The 24,863-nt window shown below is 42.1% G+C and overlaps 2 protein-coding genes across 14 annotated transcripts in view; one reads left to right on the forward strand and one right to left on the reverse strand.

The window, feature by feature from the left end:
• Window positions 1-24,863, forward strand: part of CNGA1 (cyclic nucleotide gated channel subunit alpha 1) — a 122,916-nt gene that overhangs the window by 8,146 nt on the left and 89,907 nt on the right. For 4 of the 13 annotated variants that reach the window (XR_010601887.1, XM_065598079.1, XM_065598086.1 and 1 more), the window contains exons 2-7: window positions 4,776-4,847; window positions 9,380-9,540; window positions 13,121-13,216; window positions 19,733-20,188; window positions 20,417-20,506; window positions 23,332-23,378. The gene's annotated coding sequence lies outside the window, so the exon portion shown is untranslated. The remainder of the gene's footprint in view (window positions 1-4,775; window positions 4,848-9,379; window positions 9,541-13,120; window positions 13,217-19,732; window positions 20,189-20,416; window positions 20,507-23,331; window positions 23,379-24,863) is intronic. The other 9 variants (XM_065598080.1, XM_065598081.1, XM_065598084.1 and 6 more) reach the window with 9 other exon arrangements.
• Window positions 13,683-24,863, reverse strand: part of NIPAL1 (NIPA like domain containing 1) — a 41,332-nt gene continuing 30,151 nt past the window's right edge. Inside the window, exon 6 of the mRNA XM_024101348.3 lies at window positions 13,683-17,201. Within this exon, the coding sequence (XP_023957116.2) occupies window positions 16,570-17,201 (632 nt within the window). The 3' untranslated portion in view covers window positions 13,683-16,569. The remainder of the gene's footprint in view (window positions 17,202-24,863) is intronic.

Below are 24,863 nucleotides of genomic sequence, written 5' to 3' on the forward strand. Positions count from 1 at the left end.
GGCCTTCTTGATAGCCCCGCCCACTGACTAAGGCTCAGCCAATTAACAGAGGCTTCTAGCTTTCCAACCTTACTTTGAAGCTCACAACTTCCAACTGCCAGCCACAGCACATGGTCCTTCAAACAACCAAACAAACAGACAGACAAACACAAGCTCAACACACAGCAAGTAACCCCCAAGCACAAACACACACTACAGACAGCCACTTACCCCAAGGGTGCTGTATTTGCTCCTCCTTCACCTGGAGAACTCCCTTGCAAAACTCTCTGTTAACAGCCCCTGGTCGCTGGATGGATAATGAGGTAGTTTTGGGGGTGTTTACAAGAGTGTGGGGCATCCTGGGATAAAGCACTGAGGTGCTTGTTTGAAAATTTAACAAGTGGGCAGTAGAGTATTATGGCCCAATCAGAGGCAAGCATTGGCCGCTTGATAGCAAATGAGAGATGATAGGTAGCATGGGAATTGACTGTGAAGGAACTTGAAACTAAATACAAGCAGCTTATGTATGATGCACTAGAGAAGGGGGAGCCAGTGGAGGGATTCAAAGAGAGGAGTGATAGGGTCATAGCAACAGGCTAGGAAAAAACAGTTACTAACCTTTTCCATAACTGTTGTTCTTCAAGAAGTGTTGTGCATAGACTCGTAGACTTTAAGGCCACAAGGGACTATCATGATCATTTAGTCTGATATCCTGCACATTGCAGGACACAGATCTACTCAACCACTTCTGCATTAGGCCCATAACCTCTAGCTGAGTTAATGAAGTCCTCAAATCTTAATTTGAAGACTTCAAGTTACAGAGAATCCACCATTTGCTCCTGTACAAACCAGCAAGTGACCTGGGCTCCATGTTGCAGAGGAAGGTGAAAAAGTCCCAGTGTCTCTGCCAATCTGCAATCCTTCCCACCTCTAAACATGGTGATCAGTTAGACTCTGAGCATGTGGGCGAGACCCCCCAGCCAGACACCTGGAAAATAATTCTCTGTAGTAACTCAGAGTCTTACCTATCTAGTGTCCCATCTCTGGACATTGGGGATATTTGCTAATAGCAGTCATGGATGGGCCATATGCTATTGTAGGCAGTCTCATCATACCATCCTCTCAATAAACTTATCAAGCTCAGTCTCAAAACTTATTAGGATTTTTGCCCCCACAACTCCCCTTCAAAGGCTGTTCTAGAACTTCATTTCTCTGATGGTTAGAAACCACCATTTAATTTCAAGCCTAAATTTGCTGGTGGCCAGTTTATATCCATTTGTTCTTGTCCATTCCACCCTTGGTGTCTGTATTCCCAGCACACAGTTGTTATAAACCTTTTCTCTCAGCGGTACCCATTGGCTGCCTCGAGTGCCCTCTGTGGCCACGTGCCACTGTGTGCAGGTATAAAGGACAAAGCTGCCCCCAGTCCCCTTCAGTTCCTTCTTGCCAGAACTCTAGTGCAGAGGGATAGCAGGGTGGGTCATGAAATGGACATGTGCAACACAGCTCAAAAAATAACAATTACAGAACAGTTCAGTAACCGTTTATCTTCTTTGAGTGGTTGCACATGTGCAGTCCACTCCTGGTGACTCACAAGCCATGAATCAGGAGGTCAGATCAGAGTCTATCTAAATAAAGACTGGAGGACAATTCATTCAACTCTAGCATTGTCTCTTGAGTCCTGAGTGACAGCTTAATGAGAAGCAAACATGTAGACAGAGGACATTGCAACATGTGCCAGAAAAGGCACAGAGGCTGACTGCAATCTCATCAAATGAACTGTGAGTCTGCTGGGTGGCATGACATTAGCCAGGTCATAGGATATGCATATACTTGAAGCTATCCAAGAAGAAATTATCTGAGTAGAGACTGATTGTCCTTTCATTCTATCTGCAACTGCTACAAAGAGTTGAGAGGACTTATGGAACTGCTTCTGTCAAGGTAGAACACCAGTGCTCTTTATGACGTCCAGAGTGTGCAAACATTCCTCTTCCCAGCTCAAATGTGGTTTTGGGAAGAATACAGGTGAGTAAACTGGCTGGTTGATATGGAAAGAGGACACTGCCTTTGGGATAAGCCTCGGCTGAGGGTGCAGGTAAACTTTAACATGTGCAGCTTTGCCATCACCTCTGTCAGAAAGGTGGGAACCAAAAATGCCACCTTCCTTGATAGATGTAGCAGACAGCAAGTAGCCAAAGGCTCAAACGGCAGGAACCATAAGCTTGACAACACTAAGTTTAGGTCCCATGGGAGAACAGGGTCATGTACCTAATGATACAATTTGACTAAGCCTTTCAAAAAACCTTACTGGTATGTTGTTAGAAAAAACAGGCTGATTATCCTTCTGAAGGATAGCTGAAATAGCTGCTAGCTGTACCTTGATAGAATTAACAGTTAATCCTTGATGTTTCAAGGGTAAGTAATTTAGTATGGGGCTGAATTGAAGAACAGGACAGTGAGACTCCAGAATAGCATGACCAGATGGAAAAACGTCTCCACTTAGAGAGGTAAGTAACCCTACTACCGGTAGCTTTCTACTATTTAGCAGAACATCTTGAATCTCTTTTGAGCAAGACTGCTCCTTAGTGTCTAGCCATGGAGCATCCATACATTAAATGAAGAATGTGCAGGCTTGGGTGGAATAGACAACCATGATTTTGGGATATTAGATCCGAGCCCAGTAAAAGTGAAATTGGAGGTTTCATGGATCATGCCAGGAGAGTGGCAAACCAGTGTTGACAGGCCCACGCTGGGGCTATGAGTATGACTCTGGCCTGGTCTCCTCTTATCTTCAGTAATACCTTGTGAATGAGTGGAATTGGCAAGAAAGCATACCTTTGAGCAGGGAGTTGGACTAGATGATCTCCTGAGGTCCCTTCCAACCCAGATATTCTATAATTCTAGGAGCCTGCCTGACCATGGTAATAAGAATGCATCTATCAGGGAACCCGGTCTGTGACCCCATAGGGAACAGAACTGCTGACACTTTTTGTTGATCCTTGATGCAAGTAGTCTACCTGGGGAGATCCCCATCACTCAAAGATGTATCTGGCCACATCCAAGCAAAAAGACCACTTGTGGTGACTCATAAATGATCTGCTCAGGTGGTCTGCAAGATTGTTTTGGAACACCAATAGGTAAGAAGCTTCTAGATCTATTGAGCTGGCAATGCAGAACTCCCAAAGCAGAGATGCCTCTTGACAGAGCAGAACAGGGTGGGCTCCTCCCTGCTTGTTGAAGTACAACATTGCCACTCTGTTGTCTGTGAGGACTAACAGGCTGCTTCCCTTGATCTGTGGCAGAAACGCCTAGCATGCCAACCTCACACCTTTCAGCTCCCTGATGTAGATTTGTTAAACTAAGTCCTCTGCAGACCATAGTCCCTGAGTCTGTAGAGAACTCAGATGGGCCCCCAGCCCAGGGCAGAAGTGTCAGTCACTAAAGTGAGCATTGGTTGTGGGTGGACAAAGGGAACACTGGTGGGACTTGGCCAGCAATCTAGGGAGGCAGGACATGAGAGAGCACCCTCACCACTCAACTAGATGGTGATGGTTTGGTGAGTAAACTGAGGCTAGCCAATCCTGTAGCATTCTGAGGTGCAGACTGGCATATTGGACCATATGTGTGCACAAGACCGTATGCCCCAGCACCCTCAAACAGTTTCATGCTGTCATGACTGGGTGAGCTTTGAGAGCTATAACAATTAATTGAATTGCCTGAAACCTTGAGTCTGACTTGAATCGAGTCTGTTACTGGCCCCTATAAACTCTGTTCTTTGATCTGAGGGGAGGAGAGGTTTCTCTGCATTGACTAGTTGTCCCAGAACAATGAATGTTGATTGGATCAGAGATACAGTGAACAACACCTGCACCCTGACTTGGTCCCTCACAAGTCATCCAGGTAGAGCTAAACTTGCTCTCCTGATCTTCTGAGGAAGTCAGCTACCACTAACTTTCATAGAAACTCTGGGAGCTGCTGACAGGCCAAATAGTAGCATGGTGAACTGATAATGATTTTAATTTACCAGAAATCTGTGGTACTTCCTTGGCCCTGTCAATACTGGTTCTCCACTTGCAAAGTAACTCCCTGCTCTTCATGTGTCAGTATATAATGCCTGCATCTGTAACTTTCACTCTATGCATCTGAAGAAGTGAGGTTTTTACCCACGAAAGCTTATGCCCAAATAAATCTGTTAGTCTTTAAGGTGCCACCAGACTCCTTGTTGTTTTTGTGGTACTTTCTGTGAGCATCTTTTAAGTCAATGGCAGCTTACCAGTCTCCAGGAAGGGGATAATATAAGCTAGGGTGACCATGCAAAACTCTCTCTTTTAAGAATTTGTTGACTCCAGTCTAAAACTGGTTTCAGACCCCCTTTTGCAGAATTAGGAAACAGCAGGAATAAAACCTTGTCCCTCTATAACACTGTGGAATCTCCTCTATGGCACCTGCCTGAAGGAAAGATTGTACCTCCTGGAAAAGGAGAGTGGTCTCTGGAGGTGCAGGGAGGAAGGGTAGGAGGAGTAGAAACAAATTGGAGGATATATCCCACCTCCACAGTGCTCAAGACCCATGGATCTGAAGTAATTTGGGGACATGCACTGTTGAAGTGGGAAAAACTGTTTGCAAATATGGGGGAGATAGGGTTTGGAAACATGGAGACTGGCATGGTGTCCTTGACTGGCCCATCAAAATGATTGCTTAGCACTTCTCGTGTGTCTAGAAGGCCCAGGAGCTGGAGCTGATGCAGAAGGATGGGTAGGCCTGCACCTAAAACCCCTGCTCTTCTTTTTTGACAGGTCCTGATGAGGAGGGCACAGTGGAATCACAATGTATCTGCTGAGGCTGATAGTGCTTTCTGACCTGGGCAGGTGTGTACAGAATCCAGAATTTTGAGGTCACCCATGAGTCCTTAAGGCCAAGGAAAATGCTGTCTCTCTGCTCTGAGAACAGAGAAGGACCCTCAAAAGTCAAGTCCTGCGTAGTAATCTGGACTGCATAGGGTAGACCAGAAGACTGCAGCTGTGAGGATCTATGTGTGGAGACCGCAAAAGCCAGGGTCCTGGCAGCCAAGTTGGCAGCATCCAGCCCCCCCTGCAGCGAAGTCCTCACCACTAATCTGCCCTCGTTCACCAGTGAACAGAACTGCTGCCTCACGTTCTCAGGGAGCAGATCTTTGAATTTCTCTAGGGATCCCCAAAAATTAAAATCATAATGCCCCAGTAGAGCCTGGTGGTTGGCAATTCTAAGCCGCAATCCCCCAGTTGAATAAACTTTTCTACCAAATAAATCCAGTTCTTTTGCCTCTTTTGATTTGGGGGTCGCAGCATGATGCCTCCGGCGCACCCTCTCGTTAGCTACTGCAACCACTAGTGACCCTGGAGGACCTCAGGTGATGAGAGGAGTCCCTGACCTCCTTGACCTGAATGCCCAAGTCCAAAAAGTCACTCTCTTTAACAATTCCTGATAAATCTTGTAGTTGTCAGGAGGGGGTGATCTTGTCTCAGAGGAAACCACCTTGTCCAGAGAGGACAAAGATGAAGATAAAACTGGTTGTGGTTGAACCTCTCCTGCAGAAGGCTTCTTCCTGATGCTCAGCTCTGGGACCAGTACCAGACACTGGAGTCAGGGCAGCTTGATGCAAGGACTCACCCCATCTGGACTAGGGCACTTTGTAGGAATGACAAGGGGAAGATCTAGAAGCTGGGGGAAACCCTTTGTGGTTCCAAAAGAGCCACTGATAAGGGGCCAGACCCCAGTGACCTCATGGCCACATTCGGCTTGGAGATCCCATTGTGTAGTTGCGAGGGTACCTGGAGAGGAAAGATATCCCATCCCATCTCCTAGAACTGGAAGGGACCTTGAAAGGTCATCGAGTCCAGCCCCCTGCCTTCACTAGCAGGACCAAGTACTGATTTTGCCCCAGATTCCCAAGTGGCCCCCTCAAGGATTGAACTCACAACCCTGGGTTTAGCAGGCCAATGCTCAAACCACTGAGCTATCCCTCCCCCCTTAAATTAATGGAGATATCCTATCTCCTAGAACTGGAAGGGACCTTGAAAGGTCATCGAGTCCAGCTCCCTGCCTTCACTAGCAGGACCAATCTAGGTGTGGAGTCACAGGTCCTATTCAGAGGTTGAGACACATATGATCCCATCTCAAAATCCAATGAAGACGACTCCCTTTCTGCCAATCACGGGTATAAACTGCTGGGGACCAGTTCTGAGAGCCTGATGATGGCTGGAGACACACCATCATTGCTGTTTTTCTCTTAGACAGTACCAATGGGCAGACTGTCCGGGAAGTAGGCAGCTGGTACAGTATTGAGTGCTGCATTGCAAGTGTTGGCAGGGGCAGCTCCAGGCACCAGCGCACCAAGCACGTGCTGGAGTGGCAAGCTGTGGGGGCGGCCTGCCGGTCGCTGTGAGGGCGGCAGTCAGGCTGCCTTCGGCGGCATGCCTGCAGGAGGTCCACCAGTCCTGCGGCTTTGGCGGCAATTCAGCAGCGGGTATGCCGAAGGCGCGGGACCGGCGGACCTCCCGCCGGCATGCCGCCGAATCCGTGTTACCAGCGGACCTCCTGCAGGCATGCCGCTGAAAACTGCCTGACTGCCGTGCTTGGGGCGGCAAAATACATAGAGCCGCCCCTGAGTGTTGGTGTTGACAGTACCAAGGGAGCCAATTCCTGTACAATTAGCAATACTGGCACTGACAAACAGAGTAAATTCCTTGCCACTATAAACACTTCTGGCATAGTTGCACCAAAATTATATCTGATTGATGCAGAGCCACTGACATTGACAGTTCCATTTCTGGAACCAGACTCAATGATGCCTGTTTTGGCACCAGAGTCAATGGTGCTGTCTTAGACACTAATTTGGAGGAGTGCATCGATTTCGGTTACACTCTACTTGACTCCCCTTTCCCACCTTTCCTGACTTTTGGGGTGGAGATCTTCCTCTTGTTGGTGCCTTTGTAGAAGGCTTATGCTACTTCCTCAGCACAGGCGAGGGTAACCAGAGCTGGGACTCCTAACAGTCTTCAAGCCATGCTTCTGATTGAAACTGCAGCACTCAGCCCCAACTCGGACCAGGACAATTCTGAGGGTGCTCTCAGCACTGCTTCCGTTAGCAGGAACTTCAGCCTAACCTCCCTATCTTTTTTCATCCTGGGCTTGAAGTCCCAACAAATCTGGCACTGGTCCTTCATGTGTGCCGTGCCTAGGCACTTAAAATAACTGCCATGTGGGTGGCTCACAGGCATAGGGTTTGAGTAGGAAGCACATGGTTTGAAGACCAGTGATCGAGGCATGCCTTAGAATGGGCAACAGAACCCCAAAATAGGAAAAAACAAACAACTTTTGATTTTACATACTAAAGCTAACTAGCCTACAACTAGACTGTGTACATAAAGGCTGAGCGAAAACTGCTCTAGCAATTGACAGAGGTTCCAGTGACTGTCCTGGGCAGTAAGAAGGAACAGAGGGGGTCTGGGCCAGCTCTGTGCTTTATACCTTCATGCATTGGTGCAGGGCAGCAGGGGGCACTCAAGCCATCCAACGGGTACTGCCGAGGGAAAAAGTTTCCGTCAGTTGTGTGCTGGGCGCACAGATTCCCAGAATGGAATGCACATGTGCAGTCACTCATAGATGAGAATGATCTTTGCAGCAGCATTCTGAGTGGGCACAACTGCATGTATGAAGGCCACTCAGAAGGATGTTGCAGTAATTCAGATTATTATTATTTTTACTCTCCTACCCCAAATGACTATCACATTCCTGTAGAGTCCAATTCTTTCAGCATTTCTTGTTGCTCTGGCCTTTAATCCTTCACCTTCACTGTCCCAGCCAGAAAAAGCTCTTGAAATAGTTAGGACCTCATGGGGAAACTAGTATGTAGGGTCTGATTGTGCAACCCATATTCATGTTGAGTAGTACCTTAGTAACTCATCCCATTTTCTTCCATGAGACGTCTCACAGCATAAGATATTACTCAACATGCATAATTTGGAAGAATCTGACCCTTCAGAGGGATTTTTTTCAGTTTCGTATAGAGCCTAAATTAACTAATAGAATTATTCTTTTTGTTGTTTTTAGAGAGATTAATTTCACAACCATTAGCAAATCACACAGTTGAAATTCTGATCTGGCTATAATGAATGCACACACTAAACCTGCATAGATAATGCATCTTTGACTGCCTCACCTAGACTCTACCTACTAATCAGGTTCTCACATCACATGTTCTAAGATTTCAAACTATTGAGCATCTTCAAACACCCCCAGCAATCACTCAGAGAAAGTAGTGTTATTTTTGTCATGAAAGAGAGCAGATATTACTCTAAATACACACAAAGCATTTTCCCAAGTGGAATCTCCTTTTGTCACTGCCTGCCTATGTTTCTAAACTTTTCCCAGGATATTAGGTATTATTCCTATCTTCACTGGACATCTGTTTCTCTCTCTCTCTCTTTGTTCAGACCATGTCATTCCTTTCTAGGAGTCCCTTTCCTGACTTCTTCCATATTAAGTTCAAGCTCCTTATTATCAAGGCTTCACACAGCTCCACTTCAGCTTACACATCAGATCTTGGATCCTTCTAGCTTTATTCTTGTGTTGTATGCTCCATCTGCTTCTCTCACCAGTCTGCTCCATTAATATCCTCCTTGTGCTCATGACTTTGTGCCTTTTCCACATTGCACTCTATGCTTGGAATAAACTAAACCTGTCCTTTTCATCAAGTGCCATCCTCCCTCTCCCTTCCAACTAATTCCTTTCAGCTTCTGATCATTACTTGTTACAACATTCTACTTCTTCTCTTACCCATAAGTATATTAAAGGGAGGTGGGGGGCGGGGAATTGCAAAGCAACTATGGTATCCCTAGCCTCTCTTTGCCAGAAGCTGGGAGTGGGTGACAGAGGATGGATCACTTGATGATAACCTGTTCTGTGCATTCCCTCTGGGGCACCTGGCATTGGCCACTGTCAGAAGACAGGATACTGGGGTAGATGGACCTTTGGTCTGACCCAGTATGGCCATTCTTATGTTATCTTCATCCACAATTTACCTGTAAGAAGAAAAGCTTCAAAACCCAGCTCTACATGTAAACAGTGTTACCAACAAAAGCAGTTTTTCCCTCCCTCTTGGTTTTCTGTTGTCTCTCTCCTCCTCATTGTCTGTCAAATATCCACTTGATTTAGACTGTAAGATCTTTGGGTCAGGGACCTCGCCTTGTTACTTATCTGTAATCACCACCCCACGTATGTTGCTTACCACATCGTTTTCAGGGTAAAATTTAAAAAAAAGTGTGTGTGTGTGTGTGTGTGTGTGGCCTGTGCGTATGTTTGAAGTAACTTCCATTTAGTATAATCTGCAAGTTTGATTAACATGTCTCTCCCCCACTAGATGCATCCCACAAACATGATACACCTCTACCCCGATATAATGCGACCCAATATAACACGAATTTGGATATAACGTGGTAAAGCAGCACTCCAGGGGGGCGTGGCTGCGTGCTCCGGCAGATCAAAGCAAGTTCAATATAATGCAGTTTCACCTATAACATGGTAAGATTTTTTTGGCTCCCGAGGACAGTGTTATATCAGGGTAAAGGTATACAATGCCATTTACCTTTCGTTGGTGGTTATTTAACCAGTGTTCGTTCTGTGTGTCAGTGGAACCATACATATCCTGTCCTTACATGGGCCACATCACCATGCCATGTGTGTGTCCTTGTGCTGGTGAATGTTATTGTAACAATATAAAAGGCAGTAGCCAGCCTGGCATGATAGAATGATAAGTTGCTGAAGCAAGTTTTACAGTATGTACTAATAAAAAGTAAGTTGTTGCCTCATTCTGAATCATACTTCATTGCATATTTAGCAAAGCAGGCTGCTGAATCTGATTCATCATTCTCAATATTTTGTATTGAGTAAACTTAAGCAGAAGAAATGCTCTTTCCTAGTCCTTGTACTCTACAAAGTGTAATTAAAGTGCCTTTGGATAATATACAAAAGCAATATCCAACTGTTTTATCAGCAAGTTTTATGGTAAGATTTATAAAAAACTGAACTTTAAATTTAAAAATAATAGGCAGGTGAAGGAGAGATCAAGTTTTTTAATCCTCTCTTTTTAGAATGAATATATATTGCCCTGATCCTGGAAGGTGTTGAGTGACCTCAACTCCTATTGACCATCTTTGAATGTGTTGCGTATCTGAGTTAATGACTCGAGATTGTCAAAATAACAGGCTCAATTGAAATTATTTAATCTAAGATTATTAATCAGAGACCAGGACAGCACCATACAGAATATAGAAATAGTCTCACAACAAAGGGTGGTAATGTATCTAAGAGCTGGATATGTGCATCTGGAAGGGACGTGCAGTTTTCATTCCCCTCAACCTAAGTTTTCATATCACTATCTTTATAGAGGGTTTCAGACAAAGGAAACATAGTTGCCAAGAATATTCTCCCAGAAACATGTGTTGTAGTGTCATTTCTATACAGTCTCAGTTTACCTGACTCACGTGAGAAGGCATGATTTTTTACAGCTGACAGGACTAACAATTCTTCAAGTTAATATCCCTCAGTGGGTCATTCTTACCCCACAATCATTCCTCCATGTTGACTTCTCCAACAGAAAACATCTGCTATAACAATAATCTCTTATTCGTTTCTCTAGTCTATATATGCTAATGTTAGCATTTTATATATGTGTTAAGGAGATGGTTTCCAGGAATATCTAGAATTTTACAGACATGAAGGTGCCCTAGAGTTATTAAATACAGCATAATGAATAAATTCCTGAAAAGGGTTACACATTGGTCAAGACCAGTGTTTTGGGCCTTAGACTTCAGACATATTCTTTGCTGAAGATAAAGATTCTAAAGAATAGTTAATACATATAAATTAATCAAATATACAGAAAGAAAGACTTAAAGGTATTACTATTTACTAACAGGTACTAACAGAAAGATCAGCTCTTAGAAAACAGAAGACTAAAGTCTGTATTGCTAGCCCTGTTGTGTGGGTGAATAAAGATCTCATTTTTTCGATGTACAGAATGCCTAATTACAAAACAAGAACACTCAACCATTTAGCATTACTCACAGTATGAGTAAAGGGCTGGTAGGAGGACATAGGAGGCGTACTAATATTTTGGATGCAAGTTTTATGTTGGCTTTGCTGGAAAAATTACATTTAAAGTTACTATTGAAAAATATATCTCAGTTGTAAATATCTAATATTTATATGTACAGTATTTTCATAGTTGCCTGGTAACAAGTGAAAAGTATTTTAGAGAGTAAATTGAATCTACGTGACAAAAATCAGAATCATTAGACATTATTTTCTGACAAGGCAGATGCAGCTTACTATTAGACTGCATGCCTCAGATGACTCAATTATTTAGTTAACTTTAGCATACAGGACATAGGGAGTTCCTAATATTACCAAGAATTTATGTTAAAATTTGATTTTCCTTATTTTGTTATATTTTATCATTTTGATTTACATGGATCTAATCAATCTCTACTCACTCAGTGCTGTCTGACACATCTGAGTTCCCTCAAAAAGTCTATAATCAACTAGAGGGGTATATTTTCCTTGTAGCTGTAGATCATTTAAACATTAGTTACTGTGAATCCCAACGCAATGCACTAAACCATAATGTATAAAATTTTCAAAAGTGCCTAACTGACCTAGGAGCCAAACTTAGGCCCCTGTGCCAGCTAGGTGTTTTTGAAAATTTTACCCAATATGTTTATCATGAAATATGTTATATTTAGCTAACAAGTTTTATGTCAATAATAACAAAGTCTGCACTATCATTCAGTAGCTGGATATATAATTTACTAGTTAATTGGCATTTGGCACCCTGGCACTGTATTGCACTATGAATACCTTGTATACAGATTATCTTACAGCTAGGCGATATCTGGCTCCTTTCAAATTCTGACACAAACCAATGTATCACCTTTTGAACTCTTTAATCCCACCCCTCAAAAACACTTCATGTTACTTTATAAATAGCATTCTCATGTTTATTGTATTAGGTATTTGAGGAAAAACAACTTAAAACTCAGGAAAGAAGAATCACAGAAGCCAGAGGTGGGAAAGACCTATTAGATCATCTCATTAGTCCAGGGGTTCTCAAACCGGGGGTCAGGACCCCTCAGGGGGTCAAAAGGTTATTACATGGGGGGTCATGAGCTGTCAGCCTCCAGCCCAAACCCCGTTTTTCCTTCAGCGTTTATAATGGTGTTTAATATACAGAGGCTCCCCGGGTTACACAAGACCTGACTTAAGCAAATTCACACTTATGGAAAAAGTTCCATAAGTCAGAAATAGGATTTTCGAATTGCAGAAATTTTTGCATAACGTACAGGTATACATTTCCAACTTATGCAAAATTCGAGTTATGCAAGGCTTTCAGGAACGGAACGATTGCGTAAGTGGGGGGGGGGCCCGGCTGTATAAAAATGTGTTTTTAATTTATAAGGGGGGGGATCGCACTCAGAGGCGTGCTACATGAAAGGGGTCATCAGCACAAAAGTTTGAGAACCACTGCACTAGTCCATCTGCTGCTAATGTTGGGTTGTTCCCCATGGTGCATTTCTAGTGTTTTGCTTAGCTAAGTTTTCAGATGTTTTCCATGCAAATGATAAAATAACTTCAACAAAATTACCTTGACCTAACAGGGATCATCTGAGATTTGCTGCTTAGTTAAAGGCATTGTACCTCCAGCATACCCTCCTCTGGTCATTAGCCAACATGCTGTTTAGACATGCTTTGTTTTTCTCTTTCCCACTCATGCCACTCCCAAATTATCCCCATAGCATTATAGAATTTTATAGCATTAGCTTGCTAAATATAAGTATCAGTTTGTCTAATAGCTAGCTTGCTTTCCTTGCAGAGTATATTTGGCCTTCTTCACTATCACCAATAAATCAAGTTACTAAAAGAAGAAATATTTGAGGCCATCTTCTGTGAATACAATCCTTTTTGTAGTATTATTTGCCTATCTTGTAGTACGAAGAGCAGAGATTCCATTCCCTTAATGCCATTGCAGCAAGCAAGTTGCAGAGTTAAAGAATGGATGATAATTGCTACCACCTCATGAATTTCCATTTTATTTCTACTGCAGACCAAGAAGAGAGGACGTCACAGAATGGAGTGTATGTACAGTCTGAATACGGTGCCAAGGAAGCAACTGAGACCCCACCTCCACTCACAGGAGGAGGTAACCCTCTATGTGTGGATGTCTGGGGATGTGATCTGGTCCTGTTTCTATCCTGTTTTGGTCCATCATCTTCTGTATCATTCAATCTCTTTCAACTGTTGGTCTTCTGCTGTGCAAAGTCCACAGTAAACCCCTATCTCATCCACAGCATTTCTCAGACCTGGTCTCATTTTCTAACTCTCTCAGTCTAATCTGGTGCTGAAAGCAGTTTCAATACCTTCTTTGGCGTTTTCTCTCCACCCCTTATACCGTGCTGCTCCCTTAAAACTTGGAACTGTCCTCATCCCTACACCTATATACACCAACCTCCCTTACCACATAAATGGTTCCCAAATAAATAAATAAATAAATAAATAAATAAATAAATATAATCTTACTTTGGCTGTCTTGTCTATGAGAAACAAGATGAAAGAAAGTTCCTTTAACAAAAAACAAACAAACAAAAAAACCTACCAAACAATACACGTGCCTTGCTGCAAAACATTTTTACTGCATTTTCTCTTAAAGAAAACATTATCTAGCACATAATTAATATACACTTTTTATTACAAGACAAAACAGTGGAATATTTTTATACTCAAATTAAAACTTAAAAACCCTTCAAGGGAAGCAATCACTAAATATAAACATTTCCAACAAAAATATAAAATCTCTTATAGTTAAGTAATTCATTCAAAAATATTTTAAGAATCAAATCTCAGAATAAAAACAATTATTTCCTTTATTGACATTCTAGAGTGTTCTTGGACATAATGAAAATAAGCATTAACTATGGGGTTTTGATACTTTAGGAAAAACAAGTTTTACGTCCATTTTTCTTTATGGAAGTTAACTTTGTATGAATATAAACTAAGAAGCTCATCAGGAAAGACTTCTTTCATACTTATTACAACCAAGCAGATTTTGTCAGAGCCAGGTTTAAAAATAGGTAGCCCATGTGCATATGCAAAAATGTACAAGTATGAGTTCATTTAAAAATAGTAATACATATACAGACATATCTAACTGGGCATTTGTTCATGCAAATAACCATTTGTACCTACAACTATGACAGTTATACATGAAAACATAGGCAAGCAACATGCCAATAGACTTCCTTAAAAAAAATACAACTTTGTCCTAAATGTTACACTGTAACCAGCATAATTAATTTCCACTGAGAAGCAATCAAGTTTTTATTAAAAGGCCAAACTCTCTAAAGTTAATGGTGTAAATTTACAGTAACATATATTACCCACTTTTTGTGCTGAACAATTTGATCTTACACACCTGACTAATAAAACCCCAAATAGTCCCTGTAGAGCTAATTATTGGGAATGTCTGAAGAACATCTAAAGCTATATGAACACTCGTATTTAAAAAGTGAGAAGAATTTTTGTAAGTCTCTTCCTGTTGCATGCAACATTGCTGCAACTATTCCAGCATTATTCCATATGCTTCTCAAAAGAAGTCATAACAGTCTATACTCTTGAACTCTTAATCAAGAAAGGATCTTATGATAGCAACATTTCCTGTAATACTGTATTTACCTTACTGAGGAGTACAGCTAGACAAACCACTTCAGTCAAACCAGCATCTCACAGGAGGATGGTTTAAAGGCAATCTGCAAATGATTGCTATAACTGAGTTTGTGTCAATGTGTGCCAACTACTCACATATAGCTAAAAGGTATATTTAGTTTAAAACTTGGGATTAAAATGGTTTTAAACTAGTGTTCTGAACACCATTATTAGTCTGGTTTTTGGTGGTTTCCAAAACATTGTTATAATAAGGGGAAATGAGCATCATTAGCAAATAAGACACATTAAGAATAAATGAAAAAATAAATAAAATACACAACCTTATAAGTTATGCAGATATACAAATACTTGTGAAACTTTGCAGTCCATTTTCCTCTTGTCAGGAACTCTTCAAAGTTAGTAAAGCAACTTTCTTATGCATCTAAACTAAAGTGCACTTCAAAGCACTGGCTTACTTTATAAAAATAGAAAGAGCAACATTTCATTCTCTAAATTGCAAAAGATTTGTGTTTCCTTGTTACACACAGTCATGTTTGGCACATACCTTTTGAGCCAGGAACATGAATTGATTAAGTCCTAAAATCACCTCCTGCTGAAGAGGCTCGGAATTCAGTAAGGGAGCCATGCTGTGCAGTGATGCTGTGCTGAGGAGAAGCTATAGAACTTGACCATATTAGTCTATTGGACCTACATATTTGACAGCTGAAGTCACTTTCTGGCTCAAAATATGGCAGGAAAAGAGGTGTCAAATAAGTTAAATAGAAATTGTGCAATAAAATAGCATCTGTGCATAGATTAGCTGTCTTTTATAGGTTTCATGGTCAACACTGTGACCTAGAGGTTCTCACAACATAGGCAATAGGCCATCAAGACACAGTTTTGAAGAAGTTAACACATTTGTGAGGCAAATACTAAGTAGCTGTAGAAAATAAGGGCTAGACAAATCACTTAATGCAATGACTTGATGCTTCTTGATCACTCAGTCCTGTAAATGTAAATTATAGTATTCCCTTTGCCTAATACACAGTCAGCACTATAGTGCATTAGAAATAGTTTAAAACTCCATGAATAGCTTTTATATAGAAAAACATCCAGACTCAGAAGAACTGGACTTTAACATCAAGAAACAGGAACTAACAAAGGAAAAAAGAAAAATCTTGAAGAGACAAGATATCAGAAAACTGCTACAAAAGTATGCTTTTTATAAGTTTCAAAATATCTGTACTGGGCTCAATACTGACAAATGAAGTTCTCATTTAAACAAATTACGTTTTAGTATAGAACTGTTAATGGGAGAAGGCTGTGTTTTCTTCAGGACATCTGCTAATTGATAGCCTTCAAAGTTGAATGTTATATATGCATTAACCTTGACAATATATTAAGCATTTCAATCTTTTAAATGGTCATCATATTCTTCTAGTAATGCCTTTATTAAAATACTTATAAAGTGCCTGTCACTTAATAAATGTTTACTACCCCATATCATGAAGGAAAATTGCACTTTATCAATATATATTGCACATATTGCAATTCTTCAGCCGAAAAATAAAGTATTTCAATTGACAAAACCACAATAAGTAGACTGAGGAAACTCATATACTGTCAGAAATATGGGCAATGAAAAATAGTCTTAATGCCAGGTTTCTATTCGTGGCGTTGAATGGAAAACTGTTGTATGTAATCAATAACTAACATCACAGTGACTTAGCTATTTCTCCAAGCACACTGTGTTGTTGCCAACATTTATCTCACTTCATAAATGTTTCCCCCCTCAGGAAAAAAGCAAAGCCAGTTCTGATTGATATAGGTGGATCTAGTTTGCATTTCAAAATTTTAATGGCAAATAGCTCCCTGTGCATTTCCTCGTCTGAACAAAGGATTGTCCTCCTCATATGCCAAGGTTGGGCTCTCCATGTTCTCCAATAAAGAATGATGAGCATCATATCCATGCAGAGGCAATGAGGGTTCTTTTATAGCTGTGGATGTCAATTGCTTCAGGGTGATATTAGTACTTTTAAAAGCATGCAAAAGAAAAATGCCTATGATTATGGTGAAGAATCCACTGAGGCTGCCAATGATATCACCCAGGTCCATGCTATTCCATTCTTTAAACAGGATGATGGAACATGTAACAACTGTAGTAGTGAAACACACATAATAAATAGGTGTCACGAGAGATGTATTAAACATGTCCAATGCTTTGTTAAGATAGTTGATCTGAGTGCTGACTGACAGCACTAAAGTCCCCACCAAAATATAAACCAGCGGATGTTGGTAAACTGGCTTCTGCTCCAGTATTTCTTTAATGGCAATGCCGAGGCCCTTGACAGATGATACAGAGAAGGCACCAATCACTGAACAAATTGATATGTAGACCAGTATATTCGTCTGACCTTTCCTTGGAGCCACAACAAAGATCAGCACCAGGGAGACCACAGTTATAACCACAGCAAATGCAATAAACACTGTTTGGGAAGGAGAAAAAGAAGTTACACACAATGAACGAGATACAGTTTCAAATCAGATTCAGTCAGGTATAAAAAGTTAGATAGCTTTTCTAACTGCAATATAAACATTGGCACAAATTCATGTGGCACAATTTCACTGCAATCAATAGAGTTGCACCCACTTACTCAAACAGTGAAATTAGCCCAGTATTTAGGTATAAGAATCTAACCTGCTTTATGCTTACATGAAGGCATTAAGTATTATATTTGTAAATGAAGTTATGCATTTACTTGCCCATTTAAAAGACAACTAATGAACTATATCAGGCTTACACACACACACACACACACACACACACACACACACACACATCTATAAAAATGATACTGGTGCTCTTTCTCAGCCCCCCTGGGTGGTTCCATTGCATTAGCCTAACCAAGGGATGCTCTCTTCACTGAAGCAAATTCATTACTTTTGGTTGGCCTTGATAGTCTCAGTTTTTCAACCTCTCATTCTGGGCAATCCTTCTTTCCACACTATAATCTGTCAAGTCCTCCTACTCCTTTTCACAGCGGTGCTTGAATATAACAGGGTTCTGATAGCTACTTCTTGTGCTTATTATATAGTATTTATTATTCCAAAATACCTCCACTCAGTCTAGATGCTAGTCCTAGTACCACACATTTTGGAGAGTTAGAATAATAGAATATCAGGGTTGGAAGGGACTTCAAGAGGTCATCTAGTCCAACCCCCTGCTCAAAGCAGGACCAATCCCCAACTAAATCATCCCAGCCAGGGCTTTGTCAAGCCTGACTTTAAAAACCTCTAAGGATGGTGATTCCACCCCCCCTCCCAGGTAACCCATTCCAGTGCTTCACCACCGTCCTAGTGAAAAAGTTTTTCCTAATATCCAACCTAAACCTCCCCCACTGCAACTTGAGACCATTACTTCTTGTTCTGTCATCTGGTACCACTGAGAACAGTCTAGATCCATCCTCTTTGGAACCCCATTTCAGGTAGTTGAAAGCAGTTATCAAATCCCCCCTCATTCTTCTCTTCTGCAGACTAAATAATCCCAGTTCCCTCAGCCTCTCCTCATAAATCATGTGCTCCAGCCCCTTAATCATTTTTGTTGCCCTCCGTTGGACTCTTCCCAATTTTTCCACATCCTTCTTGTAGTGTGGGGCTCAGAACTGGACACAGTACTTCAGATGAGTCCTCACCAATGCCGAATAGAGGGGAATGATCACGTCCCTTGGTAGCGGCAGCCAGGAGCCCTGGGCCCTTTTAAATTTACCGGGCGGGCCGCAGGGCTCCTAGGCACACACAACCGCTCCAGGCCCCGCGCTTTGGGGGGGTCTCGTGGCCAGTGCGGTCAGTCTCAGAAGAATCGGTGTCCTGGACGTGACAAATTGTGCTCAAGTCAAGAGAACTGTATAATCTCTAACACGGGATACTAAAACAACAGGCACATGAAATTACAAGTCTGGTAGCAAAGATTTTTAATAGTCCTATAAAATCAAGGGTAATACCATATGATTGGAGAACAACAAATGTAGTACCTATATTTAAGAAAAGGAAAAAAGTGATCCAGGCAACTACAGACCTGAGTAGTATGCCAAGCTTCAGAACAAATTTTGAAGAAAAGAAAAATAAGATATGGAGGTAAAGGGAAAAAAAAATCAAATAAAATGCAACATTAGTTTACCAAAGGTAGATTGTGCCAGACTTACCTGATTTCTTTCTTTGATAAAATAATTGATTTTTTAGACAAGGGAAATGGATTAGATCTAATCTATCAAGACTTCAGCAAAGCATTTGACATGGCACCACACAATAAATTATTAGTTAATGTAGAGAATATGGGGATTAGTTCAAGAATTGTAAGGTGTGTAAGAAACTGACTAAAGGGAACATCACAACAGATTGTGCTAAAAAGAGAACTACTGGGCTGGAGGGAAGTTACTAATGCAGTTCCTCAAGGATCAGTCTTGGGACTGATCTTAATATTTTCATTAAATTACCTTGGCACAAAAAGTAGGAGTGTGCTAATGAAATTTGCTGTTGACATAAAGTTGGGAGACATCAAGATAGAGGAGGATTGGAATACTATTCAGGAAGAACTGGATGATCGTGGGACTGAAGTAATAGAAATGGGATGAAATGTAATAGCACAAAGTGCAAGGTCATGCACTTAGGGACTAATAAAGTGTTACTCACCTTGTGCAGTAACTTAGTTCTTCAAGATGGGTCCCCCTGTGGGTGCTCCACTTCAGTAGCACAAGTACCACACAGGCCTTTGATTAGAGATTTTCCATTAGCAGTATCAGTTTGGCCTCTGCATGCACTGCTGATAGCCTTGCATCTGACACCATGGCTAATATAGGCTGCACAGGCACACTGCCCTTTACTACCACTGAATCTCAGGGCAAGGAGGATGAAAGTGGAGCACCCAGAGGGACACACATCTCGAAGAACTACAATTATTGCACAAGGAGCAATTGCTCTCTTTTCGTTGAGTAGCATTCCAATGGTTCTCTCATTTCAGGTCATCCCCAAGCAGTAACCCCACAAGGAGGAGAGAGCTTCAGAATTGAGTCCAGAATGGAGGAAAGAAATGCACTGTCACATCAGATCTAGAGGCATCGAACCAAGGCATAATGCTTGGAAAAGATATGTTCCGAGGACCATGTCTCAACTGTGCAGATTTCAGATACGGGGACACTTTTCAGTAGAGTCATAGACTTGGTAGAGTGAGATGACACACCAGAAGGAGGTGGAATGCTGGCAACACTGTAAACAAGCAATAATCAAATACCCAGAAACTCATTTCATTAATCTTTGAATAGAAGAGACTTGAAGGAACCTGAGATGTTGTCATAAAGAAACTTTGTCCCTGTAGAATATTGTGAAAGAAGGGTCTGACCTTAAGGCCCCCCAATTTCTCTGACTCTGCAGGCTGATGTAATAGACACTAAGAAGGCTGTTGTCACAGACAAATTCAGTAAGGAGCAAGTTGCCATCAGCTCAAAAGGAGATTTCATGAGATTTTTAAGAACCAAATTAAGGTTTCAGACTGGGCCAGGAAGTTTCACTTGTGGGAACAGATTTCCCAGACCTTTCATGAACCTTAAAGTTGTAATGTGAACAAACCACTACAGAATTGTGGTATGAAAATCTGTTAAGGTGGCCAAATAAACATTAAGAGAACTGACAGTCCTGTTTTCTTTAGTTGCAGGTAATCCAGGACAAGTGGAAGAGAGGCAGATTCAGGAACAGCTTTCTGGAATTTGCATCAGTGAAGAAATCTCCATTTTTTAAAGTAAGTATTACTGGTAGAATCTTTCCCACTTTTTAGAAATATCTGCTGTATTTCTGAAGAACAGACTGACTAACTCCACAAACAATCAAGAAGCCATGTCTTGAGGTAAAGCATGCTCAGATTGGGATGCAGCAGTTGACTGGCATCTTGGGAGAGGACCTGAGGAGTGACTGGAAGATTTATCACTGGACAATGGCTAGGTTGAACAGGTAAGGAAATCATGCCTCCCTCAACCATGTTGGAGCTAGTAGGATAACTTTGGCCTTTTCCTCTCTGAGTTTGTCCACTTTTCAGAGAATCAGAGGCATCAGGGGAAATACATAAAACAGATTCTTCATACGAATGAGGAGGAAGGGATCCCACAAGGAACGGAAACCTGACCCCTCCCCCACCTCAGAGAGACGTGATGGCATTTTGTGTGTGTAGCTGTGGCAAAGAGGTCCACTTCTGGAAATCCCCAAGTTTGAAATATGCCAGCAAGAATCTGGGAGTCCAATTTACATTTGTAATCTGGGGAAAAATACTGAGAGTGTCAGCTCTGACATTTTACCTACCCAGAAGACACATTGCCAAAATTCGTATGCAATATTTTATACACCAGTTCCATAACCTTATTGCATTGGTGCAGAGGAAGGGGATCTTGCTCCTCCCTGATGATATATATAAAACTGGCAGGCTACATTGTCTGTCATGACTCTGACAGACCAGTGTCTGATGAGAGGCAGAAAATGAAGGCAGGCACTTCTGACTGCTCTGAGCTCCAACAGGTTGATGTGGAGTGTGGTTTCTTGGGGTAACCATCTGCCCTTTACTATTAGGGTGTCAAGATGTGCTCCCCATCCTAACAGAGATGGATCTGTAGTTACGGTTACCATTGGTATCAGTTGGAGGAAAAGAACTCCCATCCCTACACTGCGATGAATCTTCCACTAGTCTAGAGAGTGTTTCGCCTGTTGAGACACTGACACCTTTTTGTTGAGGCTGTGACTGTTTGGCAAGTAAACTGATCTGAGCCATCCCTGGAAACAGTGAAGGTGTCATCTAGCATGTTCTATTACAAATGTGCAAGCTGCCATATGACCTACAAGTTGAAGACAGTTTCTGACTGAACTCTGGGGGTTCCCTTGAATAGTTCTGACAAGGTTGATAGTGTTATGAATCTGTCCATGGGAAGAAAGGCTTTGGATGCCAAGAAATCCAGGGATGCTCCTATAAATTGTATGTTCTGTATGGGAATCAGTGTGGATTTTCCCACATTCAACTGAAGACTCAAGTCTAAGAACAGAGAAAGTGCTTTCTGTCGGGTAGTCAACACCTCCTGCTACGACCAACCCTTAGCCAGCCTGTCATTGAGGTACAGGAATACTACAATTACCTGATGACTAGGGCCCTACCCACAATGCATTTTGAACAATTTCACAGTCATAGGATTAAAAAAAAATCATGATTTCAGAGATTTAAATCTGAAATTTCAGTGTTGTAACTGTAGGGGTCCTGACCCAAAAGCAGATAGTGGGGATGTCCCAAGGTTATTGATGGGGGTTCATGGTATTGCCATCCATACTTCTGCACTGCTGCTGGCGGTGGCGCTGCCTTTAGCGCTGGGTGGCCGGAAAGTGGCAGTTGCTGGCTGGGACCCCAGCTCGGAAGGCAGCACCACCACCAACAGCCACACAGAAGTAAGGATTGCATGATATGGTATTGCTATCCTTATGTCTGTGCTGCTGCCTGCAGAGCTGGCCCTTGGCCAGCAGCCACCACTCTCTGGCCACCCAGCTCTGAAGGCAGTGCAGAAGTAAGGGTAGCAATACCATGACCCCCCTACAATAACCCTGCAACCCGCCATAGCCCCCTTTGGGTTGGGACCCTCAGTTTGAGAAATGCAGGTCTCCCCTGTGAAATGTGTATATTATAGGGTAAAAGTACACAAGAGATAAGATTTCACAGTGGAGACCAAATTTCATAGTCCGTGACATACTTTTCACAGCTATGAATTTGGTAGGGCCCTACTGATGACATAGGTAGGCAGCTACTCCTGACAAAGCCTTTGAAAACGCTCTTGGAGCTGAGGAGAGACCAAATAGGAGTATCTGGTACCAAAAATGATCCTGGGATATGATAAATTGCAGGAAGCTTCTGTGGGATGTGTGTATTGCTATGTGGAAATATGTGTCTTGAAGGTCAAGGGCCGAAAACTAATCCCCTGAATTTAGAGAAGGAATTATAGCTGTTAGAGTCACCATCCTGAACTTTTGAGACTTCAGAGATTTGTTCAGGAGTCTTAAATCTAAGATTAGTCTCCACTCTCCCTTTTTTTTTTTTGGCAAAAGGAAGTACGTCAAGTAGAGACCCCTTCCCTTGTGCTGAGTGGGGACCAGCTCTATTGCTCCTAGATGAAAAAATAAGTGTATTTCCTATCTTAGTAAGAACTCATGAGAGGGGTCCCTGAAGAGGGATGGAGAGAGAGAGATTAGAAGGAGGGAGGGAGGGAAGGAAAATGGATGGTGTAGCACACATCTATCTGAGGTGGTATGTTCCTATACTTGTCAAAAATGGAAAAGTTAGTCTCCAAATGTGGAGAAGTGGGCAAATGTTGCAGCTGACAGGCTAAAGAGAGTGGAGGGTCTGAATCCTCAACTATCCCATCAAAACTGGTGCTTCGAAAATGAAGCCTGCTGCGAACGTGTGTCGGGTGGGCTGGAGAATCTTTTTCTCTGGAACCTATGTCTTTCTTGAAGGTTCAATCAGTCTCTGAAAAGCAGAGAATTACATTGGCTCAAAGATCCCATCCATTTGCGATCTACTGAATTTTCTTTTGTTCCTAGGAATGTAAACAGCTAACGAACGTAATGTGGACCTGGAGTCTTTAAAGGTATGCAATGATTAATCAATATTCTCTGTGAACAACATCAGTCCATCAAACGGGAGATCCTCTACCATATTCTAGACTTCTCTGGAGAAACTAGGCAACTGGATGCCCTGTGCATTACCAACTGCTATAGCGATAGAACAGGCTGCAGTGTCTGTGGTGCCCAAACCACCTAAGAGATGTTCTGGCCAGTAACTGCCCCTCAGCAATGTAAGCCTGATATTGCTTCCTTTGGTCTGAAGTTGGTCCAGCACCCAACTACGCCACTGATATCAATGGAAACTGCTGGGCAGTTAGTTCTTCTGAAAATCAAGCCAGGTGCCTGGCTTTTGGCATCTATTTTTTAAAATCTGGGCCTAAATATTTGTTTCTATTACTCAAGTGAGCAGATGAGTGAATTTTACCTAATTCATTTTCAGAGTAGATTTGCACTCTGCATAGGTCAATCATGGCCAAAAATGTGTCTATGTAATAAATTTGTTAGTCTCTAAGGTGCCACAAGTACTCCTGTTCTTCTTTTATGTAAAAAAAAAAAAAAAAAAAGGATGAAGTATAGGATGAGGGGGATAATGGGCTACCAGGAGCATCCAGCCTCTACAGAGGAATAAGACCCACCCTTGCTGTGACATCTGCGCGGCAGTCCCCTAGGGACTTCTCAGTGGAACAACATTAGGGAATGCAAAGGAGATAGCTTAGTTGTTAAATAGAGAAGCTGCTCAGCAGTTATGGGGCATGCTGAAGCAGCACTAGAACAACCCACTGGTAACGGTAGGAGTGGGGACACATGAACAAACAGCACCACTCTCAAATCCTGCATTACTGATTGACAGGACAGATGCCAATACCACACTCCCTTTCCTAGATTCTCTCTCACGGTCTCTCACCAGAGAGGGGTAGACGAGAAAAGCAAAGACAAGTATTCCTCCCCATCCCCACCTCCCAAAAATGACTCCGCTGCCTGGGACTGGGCGCAAGAAAGCTAGTCAAGGGGATAGGGAGAGTGAAGAGCCTTTGGAGACTGACCACTAGACCCTTCAAGTCTTTCCAACGCTCCCATTTTTTTTTTAAGAAAGCATATAGAAATATTAGCTATTCTGTTTAAACAGATAATGCGAGGATAGTAATTATAGTAGTAACTCCCCTGCTGACAGCATAGCACTAACAGAACAGAACTCTGTCTGCTGTCATAACTGGCTCACATAACGAATAAGAAATTAAGTACAGAATACAAACCACAGGCAGTCCTTGACACATTTGGTTCCTGAAAATTACATCATAAGTTGAATCATCATAACTTGGAACCGCAACCCACTCCACTGCAGGACTGAGCATCCTAAAGTCGAAACCAATTGTCAAAAGTCAAATCAGGGTGTCAGTTCAGAAATGTTGTAAGTGCCGTTCGTAAGTTGAACGTCGTAAAGTCAAGGACTGCCTGTATTATCATGATCTTCATGTGATAACAGACACAGCATTCAGAGTAGCCATGCT

This window comes from Chrysemys picta, chromosome 5 (assembly GCF_011386835.1).
Source record: "Chrysemys picta bellii isolate R12L10 chromosome 5, ASM1138683v2, whole genome shotgun sequence".
Lineage (NCBI taxonomy): Eukaryota > Metazoa > Chordata > Testudines > Emydidae > Chrysemys > Chrysemys picta.